Source organism: Argiope bruennichi, chromosome 1, assembly GCF_947563725.1.
Source record: "Argiope bruennichi chromosome 1, qqArgBrue1.1, whole genome shotgun sequence".
Classification (NCBI taxonomy): Eukaryota; Metazoa; Arthropoda; class Arachnida; order Araneae; family Araneidae; genus Argiope; species Argiope bruennichi.
In genome coordinates, this window is record NC_079151.1 from 132297081 (window position 1) to 132312726 (window position 15646).

The following is a 15646-nucleotide window of genomic DNA, read 5'->3' on the forward strand; positions in this document are numbered from 1 at the left end:
AATTTTACCTGTATTCCCATGCCAGTACATATTAAAATATTGAAAGACATTACTATGCTTATATCCGTAATATTATGTTTTCAAAGACTGAGACATCAAACTAGTTATAGCAACCAATGAAAGCATCCTCCAAAAAAATGACACTTTTAAAGAAATCATAAATTATTATTATTATTATTATTTGATTTTTGACCTCATTATTCTTAATAAAGATCCTTATAATAAAAATGACTAGACGTCTCGTGTAACAGTTACATTTTTGATTCTTTGTCCTAACTTTAAAAAGTCTTGGATATGTCCCAGTTTTTAATAAAATGCCCAGGACGATTGTCTTTTTTTTCCAAAGAAAATTGAATTAAAAATTTGAAAAATAACCTACATTAAAAAAAAAATTTGAAGAAATGTTCTTGCATTAACTGATATACGCCACGTTGATTGGCATGGAATTCTTATGTTTTTTTACGAATCAAAATTTAATCAATAATTCTAATTTATAATCTAAATTTTGCTTATAATTTAGTATCTGTGAGCAAGATTTTAGACCTGTGGTGTAAGAGATGAAATAAAAATCTGTTTAATATTAGTATTCGATGAAATCACAATGCGACTGCATGCAAATGTTTTTTATAATCAGCTAGAGGGGTTCACTCAAAAACTTTTTTGCATCCTCATTAATAAAGGTGTTAAGAATTCAGTTAACCACGTGGCCTTCATGGGCGGAGCTAGCTGCCAAACATTTAAATATCACGTGGTCTCCTTGTTGATGTTAGTATATATATATATATATATATTTCAGTAGAAGCAAACTTGACTCCTGTATTAGGGGGAGTGTGATCTCGGCTATCTCTGTCTCCCGAGAAATTTTATGTGTAGTTCTTTAGACCTATTACACTATGGCGTAATCATGTGCCTTTTGTTGTTGATGTTACCAATAAACCCCATAAAAGACAACCTGTGTCTTCAAGTCCTTCACTATAAAATAAATTATTGTGTAATCATGAAATGCAATAATTTTTTTCAAAAGGTGTTATCCCACAGAATGCCTTGTAAGGCACTGGCGTACAATAGTTACGAAACATTAACCTTTGGCGTGAATTTAGCATTTTTGCTGAATCTATCGTGTCATCCTTGGCGAGTTATTTGGCGATTAATCTCTGCCATGCGGTTAATAACATTCGAAAATCGAATTTGTGTATTAGATGCGTTTTTCACAACGGAGTGAAATTTTTATTTGATGCAAATCTATACTTGGCGGCACAGAATTCCAAACCAAAATTAATATATTTAACTCATTGCGTTTTCGAATGATCATGTTAACAGGTTTCTGAAAGTACAGACCGACAGACATTCAACTCCTCATTGGATTTGTCTCAAAATTTGATGACTATCTATATTATAGAGTTTAAATCTGTATACCAAATTTTATCCATCAAGCTGTCTTCGTTTTATCGTTATCTTGTTAACTTATACTCAAACAAGTGAATACATAGACTACCTGTAAATTGATTTTGCTCAAAATTTGATAGAAATCTACAAATTTGGTGTAAAGACCCTATACCAAATTTCATTCATCTAACTCAAATCGTTTCTGAGTTATCTTTGTCACAGACAGACAGACGTTTTCCAAAAATGTGTTTTTCGAACTAAGGAAACGTGGAGCTTAGTCAAATTTTTTAACAATTCGAATTTCAATTTTTTAACAATTAGAATACGTTCTCTGTATTACCTATAAGAGAAAGTAAAAACTTATGCAGGGGATCATCTAATTCGAAATATTTCATTATATAAAATATTTCAATCGTCTGCAACTTTACTGTGAATTAAAATGAGGAAGTTGTTGCAACATTAAAGCTTAATAGTTACCGAAGCCACTCAAAAAAGTACTGTACTATGTTGTACTTTCTGTACTATGTTGCACAAAACACGCTGCACTGCAACTAATAACAACACTAATAATGCAACTTAATAACTTGTACTGCATCAGACTGATATTTACATGCAAAGATGAAAATTTCTTTTCTGAGATACCGTATCAGATTTAATACTGTATGAATGGAAAGAGAATTGCAATTGCTTCGCTCGACATAAAAACAAATTACAATTATATTAAAAGAATGCGTCTTCATAATTTTTAGAAAGTATAAATAAAAATGTTTCGCTCATATTTGTAATTTTTTTTCTTTCTTAGTAGCTGAGAAATAGATATTTGTGCTTTATTCAGAATTTTTCATTTTCATAAACATTCATAGATGTCCTTTTCATATTTACATTTCACACATGTACATTTTAAGGCGCTTTTATTTATATATATGGAAATAAATTGTTAGGAATCTGTAGCATTACTTCCCTACATATTGAATTTTCATAATAAAGAAGAGAGTTTTGCAGAATGCTCTGACAGATGCTGAATGAATTCCGGCCCATTGTCCCCATCCTTGACGACAAACGTAGCGATGTTCTTGAAAAGGTTCCGGAAACTGCTGGAATTTTGACAATATATCGATTGGGAACGAAAACACGATGTACATCTAGAACATTCAATGTTCTATCACGGGAGTTCTAAAAATAAACAATAGTCTAAAATCTATAATAGCTGACGAAACACAATTTCTTGAGATTTGTCCGTTTTCTTATAAACAGATTTACTAAGATTGTCCGAATAGAATAAAGCTTTAAACTTTCTTCCATCTAGTGATCTACTATATGGTCCTCTGTCCATTGATAGATTTAGGTACTAAACAACCCCAGACAGTCGACATCATGACACCTCTCTTTTAATAATATGGTCATTTTAGTTTCATATTTCGGATTTTTTTTGATTATGATTTTATTATGATTTGTTTTAAGTGAATATTTTAAATATTATTAACCTTGTGAAAATATATTTCTTTTAATATATCTATTCAAACTACCCAACAATTATGTTTCCACACAATATTATTGAAGTAGATGTTAGGTTATAAAAACTACGTTTGCGTACAATATTATTGGAAGAAGGCAATCGGTTATAAAAATATATTCTAATAATAAAGTGAACCGAATAAAGTTTATTTATGTAGAGATTTAATTAGTGACCATTACCATTCCACTGCTGTACCTACCGCACCCAGATTTTAATTTAGTTTTATTGTATTGTAATAGATGGCACCATGGATTCTACTAATCCAAAGTGCTAAGTCACATGATCATAAGTTAGAGTAAAAAGAGAACTGTTGGCATTCGCTCGAAAAAAGAGAGGAGGGTTATTCGTCTCCGGTAACAATGAGTGTTTAATAATCTTACGCTACGGCGGCAGTTAGTTTTGCTATGTGCCGACATCTTGTTAGGCTTCGCCCTTTGGTGCCATCTAAGTATTTTAACTTCTAACTTTAATATAATTAACCTTTCGGGTTTTAATTGTTAATGTCCTGTTAATTTTGTTTACTCTAAATAAATTATCTGTTTTTCTTTAAACATTACTTCTTTTCTTAATACCCGAGACACTTTCAGTACCCGAGACACTGATCCAAATGGGATTGAATGGGCATTTTGTCCCACCCAGCTCTACATTTATACCTGACTTATCACGTTTAATAAAGTATCAATATTATCATAATATTTTTTCATTAATAGGATTTGTATTTTTTAAATTTATTTATTAGATAATTAGGAAAATAAAGTTTTTTTAATTGGTCTGCAGGTGGTCCCTACCCCACTCAGTGCTGTGGTCTTAGGCGGTTGCCTAGTTTGCCTAAGTGGAAATTCACCACTGCCTTTATCTGTTGTCGTTCATTAGAAGCTCAGTTCAGTTTAGTTCAGATATATTAACGTCCCATTTTAAAGCAACACTAAAGTTATTTTGGGACGAATCTCGTAATTTTGAACCGCGGTCAGATGACGAAAACGATACCTGAGTTGTTTCCCCCCCCCCGCCCCTCTTCTAACTTCCGCACCACACCATGTCGTTCATTAGAAATAAATATTTTAAATCTGCTTCTTCTTTGTGAGCAACCTTGCTTTAACCTTGATTAAATCTGTTAGTACATAATTTCTTCGCCTTCCTGCTTCTTCCAACTGGGAAATTATTAGTGGAAGTCATTAGTGGATCGTAACAACGATTTATACTTTCAACTTTATTTTTTTTCAAATCATCAGATTAAAATTCAATTTGTGCAGAGTAATTATTTCACATACAATACAAATACAGTTACTTTTTATAAATCGGTTCTGCACTAATCCGCCCCTTTTTATAATCTGACATTTTCGATAAAGTAAGTGCAGAACGTAAGAGGGAATAAATCATTGAAAGTAATATAAGTGATCTCAGTACAATATAAAAAAAACTGCTTTTCAGATTTTGAATTATACTAAATAATATTTAAATTGCAATAACATTTTGTGCAATAAGCACGTTTTGATATTAAACTTCATCTTTATAAAACCCTGTTCCCATGGCCTGCTGCTTTTAAGGATACTGTCTAAATTTGCCATCTGACCCATCGTAGGACCATTCTTGCCCGTGAATATTGATCAGGATCTTCCCTCAACCTGTTGGGGGATATATAAAATGAATATACACCAAAGAGCCGAGTATAACCACAAATGAGGGGAAAGAGGGCAAAATGCGCCAGACTCAAGGCGCGTAGAGGTCATGGGAACGGGGCTTCAAGAAGCGCCTCTAATCTCATAGTCTTTAGATTGATATCTACAGGATTACTCACAGTTTTATTTCCCATGTGAAAAATACAGAATATATGCATGCACGGTTTACTACGCAATTACAGACTGACAGATTTGGTTCAAAATTTGATAAGTATCCTATATATTAGATGCTAAACTTGTTTGCATTTTGTACCAAATTTTATTTGCCTAGCTCTTTGCATTATCGAGTTCTCTCGCATTCAAGCAACGACATTGATAGAATTCCCGAGAATGGATTTCGTTCAAAATTTGACAGAAATCCACAAATTTGGTCATAATTCCTTATAGCAAATTTCAGTCATCTAGTTCATACTGATAGTCAGATAGATATAATGTTAAAAATATTTTGGGATGTGTGAAGCGAAGGGATTACTATACATTCGCTATTATTTCGTTACGAGAAAGTAAAAAGGTGAAATAAACATAAAACATAGTCACACTACGGATAACAGTTACGGATACAGATAACAGTTTCTACAGGAGTTTCTAGAGATTCTTATCTCCTTTAAATTTTACTTACTTGGAATTCTATTACTTGGAATTCTTTGCTCCTTTACTGTTTACTCGGAATTCTATTTTCAGCAGATTCCAATTTAAATGTTTTTCATTATTAACAGTCGTACTTATTCTGTCTTGAGATGTATTGATTTACTGCTTTTACAGCATTTTTGAAATACAGAAGAGAAATATTAATCTTCAAGAACAACGAAAACATTGACTTTTATACTTTTTTTTTTTTTTTTTTTTTGTCATTTAGAAAACCCGTTTTGTGATTAAAAAAACAACTTTGTAGTATCAGGTAATTTAAAATCTGAGCAAATGTTTTAGCGAAATGAATAAAAACTTTTAAAACAAAGCAATTGTTTATAAAATTCCTTTAAAAATATAGGGATAGACTCTGCAACATTGTCATTTCTTTGTATATTAAGGTATAATAAATATTTCAGTGTTTCTTTCTTTCTTTATTTTTTTCTCATTAACGATTTTTTTATTTTATAAGCTACTAGCAATCTTTGGTGACCAACTGATTTGCATGAATTAATGGTCGTTTAAATATTCTGTTAAATATTTTTGTAACGGTTTTAATAGCTTCATAAGCACATATTTTTAAGCTTCAAATTCTGACAAACATGTAATTCATACAATTATAGAAGCTTTACGCTGTGCTATTAACGATTTCTCTAATTTTCAATCATCTCACCTAAAATTGATGCTTTAATTCAAAACGAAAGTGATTAAACTACAATTAATACAATAATTTTGCTGGAACTAACAGGCTTTTAAAAATAAAAGTACAGAAAATAGAAGTATTCAGCACTGGAGTAGCACAGAATAATTTTATTTTCTCTTATACGTAGTACAGAGAAAGCATAGTAATCGGCAAAAAAATTTGAAGTCGATATTTTGACGAATCTTCTTGTTTTAAACCTCCCTGTGTTCGAAAAAAAAAAACAAAAAAAAAACACCTCTAAAAAATGTTCGCCAGTTTGTCTGTCTGTGACAAAGATAACTCAAAAAGTCTTTGGGCTAGACTTTTGAAATTTGGTATTCGGTCTTTGCACCAAATTTGCAGATTTATGTCAAATGTTGAGTAAATTCTTCTCAAAGTCCGTTCGTCCGACTGTTCGAAAATAATTTAATATGATAATTACAAAACAAAGTTAGCTAGATAGATAAAATTCGGTACACAGATATAAAATCTATAGAGTAGATGCCTGTCGAATTTTCAGACAAATTCAACAAAACGATGATTTTTCTGTCAGTCTGTTCTTTCAGAAACATATAAACGCGATAGCTCAAAAACGCAGTGATTTAAATATATCACATTTAGTATGAGATTTTGCGAGTGCAGTTTTGTGTCAAATTTTTGCTTCAATCGGTTCCGAAAAAGCGTGTCTAAAACGCAAATTCGAATACAATTAATGCATGCTAGGGATTTATTGTCATATAATTCGTCAAGGATGGCACGATAGATTCAATAAAAATCTAAATTCAAGTCAAAAGTTAATATTTCGTAACTATTGTACGTCATTGCCATGTAAGGTGTTCTTTGGCATGGCAAGTTTTTAGAGAATATGCGAGAAAGTTTTGAGAGACCATTCCTTCTGGTTTTATAATGAATGCAGCATCTCAAAGAATTATTAATAAAAAGATTTCTCTGATACAAAGTAAAATTCGGTTTATTAATATGAAAAAGCAATTTTTCAAATGATAAAAACGATAATATTTAATTCCTATAAAAGGCATCCAATTATATTATAGGATTTAAAAAAAAATATATAATGATTTTCTGATTTCTATAATTCAATTCCTTTTAGTCGAAAAAGGGTGGAATTTTTATTTTATCTAAAATGTTAGCATCTCAAAAATATTCCATTAAATATAATTCATAAGATTGGGGGTATGTAAAAAAAATAATTTATAGTTCTGAGACATTTACTGACTCAGCCTATATATAACTAGACTGAGTCACTTTCATTACTTTAATATACTTACTTATAATTACTTATTAATCATTTATACTTATATTAATCACTATAATTACTTATTAGCCACTTATAATTACTTTATTTAATTTAGACTATTTTTCTTATTAAATGTATATGCCAATAAGGCTTAGAAATGAACTGTCTGGCTCCAATTAGAGTATATATCTCTTGTTTATAAAAACATGTATGCCTTAAATAACACTTACTTATCGAATTTATATTGTAGATTTAAACTTTTTCTTGGATTTTTTTTTTAGAAAATACCATGTTTCCTGTTTATTAGTCACCTACCACAACCGACTTGCTCGCCCAGATTATAAAACAATTTTTTAAGAACTTTTAGGACTCTAGAATTTTTTCGATTATTAAATGATTAATATGGAGTGCATTTTTTAAATTTCAGTTTATTTGATGACTTAAAAATGTGAATTTAATTTAAGCAGTCTGCAACACATTGTTGTGGACAGAAATTAAAAGCGCATACATTAGGAAATATAAACGGAAATGAAAAGCGGAAATCTAGAGCTGGAATTAGAATCCTCGCTAAAGTAGGCAGCATTAAAAATATTGTTTTTAAAGATGCTCTTAGTTAGTAAAAATTAAGCAACGTGAAATATTACTTTAATGTCTTATAACCGTTTTAAGAAAGTTTTTATTTAATTTGTTTAATATTTTTTAAATTTCATCTTTTAATTCTTCATTCTTGCCGAAAAGGTTAAAATTATGACGAGATTTCTTCTAAATTTTAATTAATTTTAAAATATATTTTTAATTTGAAACAGAACTTTTTTTTATTCATGACACTTTTAAAACAGCTTATTTCCATTTACTTTCATTATTTGGAGGGAGGGAATCAATCTCTCAGGAAACCCCACTAAGCTCAGGACATACATGATTCGATGATAGTTCGAGAGCATAAGGTTGGCGAGCGAAAGTGAACAGGGCCGAAAATAAAATCCTTTGCAGTTAGCGATATTGGACTCCTTAGAACATATCGCTTTTTTCTTTAGAAAATATCGTAAAATGTTGCTAACAATAGTTTTATCGAAGATGAATGAAATAACGATCATAACGGCACACAAATTATTGAGGATGTACAAATAAACATTCGTTTAGACTATCAAACTTGTATTAATTACAACTATATTATGTCTCTTTGACAGACTCACCGTTTCAAACTTTTCTCTTTTTCAGGAAGTGTTCTCGTTTATCCGACGTCGAGAATCAATTATTAACTCCTGGCAGCCAAATTATTTATTTGAATGAAAACAGAAAATTTAACCCTCTCTCTCTCTCTTTTTTTGTAAGTAACGTTTGGATATAAAAAATGTTTTAGAATTGATTCTTCTATATTTATTCTTAAAGTTAAAATTCGGAAAACCCCTATTCTAATATTCTTTAAATTAATAAGTTTATTTTTAATTAAATTTTATTTACTTTTTAATTTTGAAAATTGGAAGAAAAAGCAATAGATATGAAAGAAAATTATTCAGAAAAACTCTGCCAAATTTAAATCACTTTTAATAAAAATACAATTAATATGTCAGAATTATTTGTTAGACGGTTTTTATAGCAAAAGAAAAAAAAATCGATACTCGGAAATATAATATTATAACTTGGTAAGGTTTTAAATTTGATTCCATTACTTTATTATCGTCTGGCATGATTGATTCAGCTGCTACATTTTATTCTTAAAAAATTTGCACTGCGTTATTTACAGAAGGAAAGAGGTTAAAAACATTATAATGTTAAAAAACTTTATTTATTGTATCACCTGCCTTTTTATAATACCATTTTACAGCTATTTCTAAATCTAGTTTACAAATTTATAAAATTGTATCAAAATAATATTAAATTTGAAATAGAAGTGAGCAATTTTATTAAGTTGAAAATCAAATATATTTTGAATAAAAACTTATTTATTCTTTGATTTGCACTGCGAAAGCGAACCCTCTTCGCTATTAGACTATAAAGCATTTCAGTAAGAAATAAATGATAAAAATGCAGCTGCCGCTATATAGTAAAAATTGAAAAAATTATTAAAATGAAAGAAAAAATTCCTCAAGAATAAAATTTTTATCATCGAATAGCTAATTTTTTGAGTTTTGAAGTGAAGTAAAAATGGTTTATCTGCAACGATATGCTTCTAAACTATCGTGGAAAAATTCATAAATTACGATTAATTTTAAATTAATTAAAAATAGAATTAATATTCTTAAAAAGCCCTCGTTAGTAAATCATTTCTATTCAATTAATTACTACGTGGAACATTTTTTTACTGTAGATCAGACAGTTTGTCTTATCGACCATATTGAATCATTTTGGCATCATTGAAGCATTAAATATAGGCCGACTCAAAATTATTATCATGTTAAAATAATTTTCAATCCAATATTTTTCACTTAAGGATGATCACATTTCTGAATTGATATCCGCTTGATGTTAAAGATCAGCTTGTTGGTCTTGCGATTATCTAGCGAAGTTGATCAGTCATTATATTCTTTCTTCTTGACTTTGACAGCACTTTTCTTTCGGCATTTCAAATACTTTTACTTAATATTTATAGGCTGGCATTCTATCTATAATCTGAGGGATGCATCATGCAGCATGCAAGATGAAAAAGTTAATATAGACTATTTGTAAGCAGTTAGTCTATCAACTTTGCCTTATAGTCAATTCGTGGGTAATAAGGACTCATAAAGAAAGTTTTTTTTTCAACATTTCAATAAGATTCTTTATTAATTAAAAGTTATTCAATATTATAGCGCATCAAGTGGTATGCAAGATGTAAAAGTCATTTCGAGATACTTTATAGGCAGTTAGTTGGATCCAAATCAGTCAAATTTGCCTTATAGTTAATTCTTGGGTAAAAGGGATTCACACACAAAAAAGTTTTTTTTCCTTCAAGATTTTAACAAGACTCTTTATTAACTTAAAATTATTCCATAATATAATGTCTTTCTCAATAACTTTCGGATCATAAAATCCATTTCCACACCATTTTTAAATTAAACCAAATTTAAAACAAACAAGCCCTTTAATAATTGCAATTTTTTTTCTGTAATTTTAATAAATTTTTAAATGTAATATTTGTTTGAGTTTGATAAAGTTTGAATATATTTTACCACAATACTTTTTCATTGTGTTAGTTACTGGATTTATACTCATGCGTATTTTGACAATATTAATTAATTTTTTGAGTTCTTGCTATCTTTGATATATAATTAACAGCAAATTTTAAAAATGAAGATAGATGAATCCGGCCTAAAAACATTAATTTACTACGGTTAGAGAATTGATTCTCCTTAATTTTGTTTAACATTTTTTTTATTTAAAGAAATAATTTTTTTTTAAGTTTGTGTGCATTTTTTAATTATTTCAATAAAAAGTATATTTAGAAAAAAATGTTACAAAAATTAAATGCAGGAATGACTGAGATTTAAAATTTTTCTATTTTTTATTAAACTCATTAATCTTGAATTTAATGCTCTTAATGCATTTCATTTTTATTGCATAATACATTAAATTGATTTATTTTACTTGTATTCAAATTTTAATAAAAAATTTGTAAAAAATTACATTTTGATATTAAGCATATTTGCGATGCAAATTATTTCAAATCTCTTGGAATTGTCTAATAAAATAAAACAAACAAAAATTGCACAATATTAATGACTGTATTTGCTAAATTTGCAATGGATTAATTATCAATTTTTAATTTTGTACAAATAAAATAAATTAGAATATAATAGCGAATATATAAATTTTTGATATGAATTAAAAAGATAATTCAGTTTAAGTGAAAAATAATATTCTCCGTATCATATGTATTAAAAAAAAGATAAAACTTCTAATTTTTTAATATCTAAGTAACCTTGCAATTATTTTACGTTACAAGTTCTTTGCTTCATTAAAAATTACTTTCCTTAGTTAAAAGATAATAAAGGTAATTTTTTTAATTTAGCAATTTATATCTGTAGATATATTTTTTCTTTATTGCCAAATTTAATGCGTTCTAAAATCATAAAATGAAGGTTTGTTTTAAATCTATATTTTTAAACCACTATTATTATTTATTTACTCTTTAACAGTTAGATTTGTTTTTTAGAAAATTAGAAATAAAAGTAAGAATTTTTTTTATTGTAAAATATATTATTGAAAGAACTTACTAAATATATTTTAAATATAATTTATACTAAATATAATTTATATATTCTGAGACAGTAATCTGTTTTTTAAAAAACAATGTTATATTTTTTAAAAAAGTAAAGGCTTTTAGTAATAAAGGAAGATATTTTGTAACTTACTTGCATAAAACAATTTCCTCTCTTAGAACATTCAAACTTTTACAGCCATAATACTTCAACTAACGAATATTCTCAGCCTAAATTTTGAGGAAACATGCTGTCTCTAACAACATACAGCTATTAAAATGAACTCCATTGCTCCTTCACTGGACAATGCTCGGAGCTCACGAAATGTTTATTTCTCCTCATCCCTAAATTAAAGTTCTAATCCAAGTGGGAGGAGTAAGGAAGGCGGTAAATCGGAATGAGGATTCGAATCCCGAAACATACTGCCAGATTCAGAAATGTCACATGTATAACAATTACCTGACATTGCGCAGAAAAGCTAATTCGAACTAGAAGAATTACACTAAGAAGAATAAAAAAATAAAAATAAAAAAAAGACAGAGAGAAATAAAAATGGCCTAATAAGGCGTATAAATGTATTTCCAACTCGACTTTGTTACGAAATGAAAAAATATAGCACGATTTTTTTTTTAATTTAAGCGAATCCAGAATTTTCAGTAAAAAAAAATAAAATTGTGTAAATACGAAAATTAAAGAAATGAATAAGAAGCGTTCTGCTTATAAGCAATGCAAATCAGCCGTCCTTATTGTTTATAGGATGGTGTGATTACAGCTGTACTCGGTGCTAGCTGACAAAAACCTAATTATTCAGATTAGTGTTCTACGTTTAAATTTTCATTCACTTTTTTTTTAATTTTTTGCTCCTTCCTCTCGACTCAAAAAGGGGGAAAGGGGAGGAAAAAGTCGTCTGCTTTTGTATTTCATTCGAAAATAAATGCGCAGTCGAGAAGAGGGGAGAAAGTGCGGGAGGGGAAGGGGGGAATCAGAACAGAGAAAGAGATATTACACTTTTCCGTTGGCTTTACGAAAAGAGTACAGAATAATTGTTGAAATGAAAATTTGAAGAGGGTTAAGAATAATAAAAAAAATAACTCTTTCTCCTCGTTTTTTATTTAATATATTCTTATTACCAAACTTCCAAAAGTTTGGCTTTCTTCGCTTAAGCCGTTTTTCTTTTCTTTTTTTTATTGTTATCATTGTTATTATTCTTTATGTAGTGTGAAGATGTTTAAACAGCGACGAGGGAAAATGAACATTTTAGAAAAGGAAGTAAAGAAAAAAAAAACTGATAATAAAAGAAAGGCGAGACAAAGGCACAATAGGAAATATGCAAATGAGAAGAGGAAACAATTAAAATTATACAGATTAATATTCCAGGGACACATTCATTGTACTCAATGACCAATTTTATCACTGTCGAAAAAACAGGGATCTCATCTGGAATTAATCTTTCATTGGTTTCTTTGAATAAATGAAAACGGAATAAATGTCACCAAGTAAAAGTGTCCTCTGCCTCTGAGTGATTATTCGCTGGTGCCCTGCCGGCAGGCAAACAAATATCTTCTTTGCTAATTATTTAAGCAAATAACAAACAATTCAGAACAGTGGCATATTTAAAATGTGATGACTTTCTTAACATGCTAATTATTTCCCATTCTCGGGATTAGTTCTGCTTCAATTTAAATGTTCAACGCTCAAGCATTTTTGGAAGAAATAAGGTAATTTTTACTTTCTCATATAGGGAGTATGCAATCGTCGAAAAATTCGGATTCGAGATTTTGACGAATCCACACGTTTTAGACTTCCCGAGTTTGAAAAATACATTTTTGGAAAATGACCGTCTCTTTTTCTGTCTGTGACAAAATAACTCAAAAACGTCTTTAACTAGATGGATGACATTTGGTATACGGTCTTTGTATCAAATTTATAGATTTCAATCATATTTTGAGAAAAATCCGTTCGATGGACGTTTGTCTGACCGTCTGTTCGAATATAAATTAATACGATAAATACAAAACAAACAGAACATTGGCCGTCTGCCGGTCTGTGCTTTTTGAAACATATAAAAGCGACAACTCAAAGAATTAAATATATCAAATTTATTATCTTATTTTGTGACTAAAAATGTATTTATGTGTCAAATGATTGGGAAAAACACGTCTAAAACAAAAATTGTTTTTTCGGATACTATTATCTGCATGTCATAAATTTATCGCCAAGAAATTCGCCAATTACGGCACGATAGATTCAGTAAAAATACTATATTCATGCAGAAGGTTAATATTTATCAACTACTATACGTTATTGCTATACAAGGCGTTTTCTAAGATTATATTCTCTGGGATCAGAGAGCATCCGAGAAAGTTTTGGAAAGACTATTTCCGCTGGTTCTTTAACATGCAATATGTTTCATACATAAATAGGGAAGGGGGGGGGGCAAAAATCAACAGGGTGGATTTTAGAAATAGCAGAATAGCAACTTTAGTATTGGAAGGTCACAGGGTCAATACTCGCCACCTGTGATCTAAAGAATGTTAAAATCTTTTAGAATCAAACGTCCACTCGTTAATGTGGTGTGGAAATTCAGAGAGGGGTGCCCTGTAAGATGTCGAAGAAATTCAAAATCTTGAAGAACACACAAATTTTAGATTCAAAACAAGAAATGAATCTGTTATAGCAAATGACGTGGCCTTTGGTAAAGCAAATTCATTTTAATGAAGTACCAAGACAGCTTGCAATACAAAAAAATGAAATGGATTGTTGGAAGCTCATATTATTATTATTATTTTGAAAAGAGTAGTGGCGGTAATCGAAATAAACGTTAATGTTTCAAAATGTTATTTTGATTTTAATAGTATTTCATAAATTGGAAAAATGAATCAAAAATATTAGCAGAAGTTATGACGGAAGGGCTCCTTTTTTTAAACACATAATTTCATTTTTAACAATATCTATAGTTTACGAATATGCAATTAGACTAATAAAATTTCTTAACAATATGATCTATTCATTCAAGAAAATAATTCTTATGTACTTTTTATTGAAGAGTATTTTTAATTAGTAAATAGTTGGATGCATTTGAAATTAACTGGAACTGATAAAAGAATGTATTAATATTATTAAATCTTTATATATAAGTATTTTGCTGTTATAAAATATTATACATGCTTTCAAGCTTTTTTTTTTTTAATAACTGCTATTACTAGAGGAGAATATCAGGAAACTAAGGATTGAAAATTGATTGTTAACTTCAAACTCCGACTGTTTTTTAACCCATGCTTAGATATCTGGTTGGAAAGTTGTGCTCTTCTATCTTTTTCATAGGTAAAAAATTTGGAGGGGAAAATGGCGAAGGAGAGTGGAACCTTTTTTTGATGTTGTTTTGATTTGGGTTATTAAAATGATAACGCTTATTGGCTGACATACTAACTGTTCATTGTATCATTTGATGCATATAGTGAAAAAATCGTCCAAAATGCTCGACATGACACACCGTAAGCTTTAAAATAGTTATTCAGCTGTAGTTAATAGACTATAAAAGCCAATCCAACATGCGATGCCACAATGTCTCCGTGTCATGCATTTTACGAAACATCACTCGTTAAACGAGTCACATTTTTACATTTTCTTTTTCTTTATATATGAGGTTTGACTGTATTAACACTTTGTAAAACATGATAGATTAGTTTTAAATAAGTTCCATTACGTTCGCTCAGCTATTCGAATATTTTTATTTAATCGAAAAACTGCTTCAATAATATCGTGTACAAATATAACTATCAGACAATTTAGAGTGATAACAAACATCTGCATTTTCAGAAAGTTAATAAAATAAAATAAACTTAGACCAAAATAAATCATTTAGTCAAGTAGTTACTTCTTGGTAGCAGGTGTTTATTACGACAGGAATCTTTTTAAAATATTTTGATAAGTATCAATCAAACAATTTTACTATAATTTTACTATATTAATACAATTACAATTTTAAACTATAATCTAAGAGCCTATGATTGCGAATAAATGGTGTTTGCACTATTTCATTTTTTAAAAATTTCTTTCAGCAAGCTGAAAGGCAAAGCTAGATTCCCTATAATCTAAGCTATTATTTTCAATCCTTAAGCGGCGTTCACACGAGGCCAACTATTGCGCACAACAGAAGGTCATTCCTACTCCATAAAGATAAGGTGATCGCAAGGGAACAATGACAAATCACCAATTATCACCAATAGTACTGATGAGTTGCTATTGCCCCATTAGGGTCACATGATGTTCATGAGGTAGGCGTGACCTTATATCCCGCACAATAGTTGGCTTCGTGTGAAC

General features: G+C 29.4%; 1 protein-coding gene across 1 annotated transcript in view; it reads right to left on the bottom strand.

The window, feature by feature from the left end:
- Positions 1 to 11605, bottom strand: part of LOC129971102 (nephrin-like) — a 62038-nt gene extending 50433 nt beyond the window's left edge. Inside the window, exon 1 of the mRNA XM_056084585.1 lies at positions 11477 to 11605. Coding sequence (XP_055940560.1) covers position 11477 — 1 coding nt within the window. The 5' untranslated portion in view covers positions 11478 to 11605. The remainder of the gene's footprint in view (positions 1 to 11476) is intronic.
- Positions 11606 to 15646: the final 4041 nt, after the last annotated feature.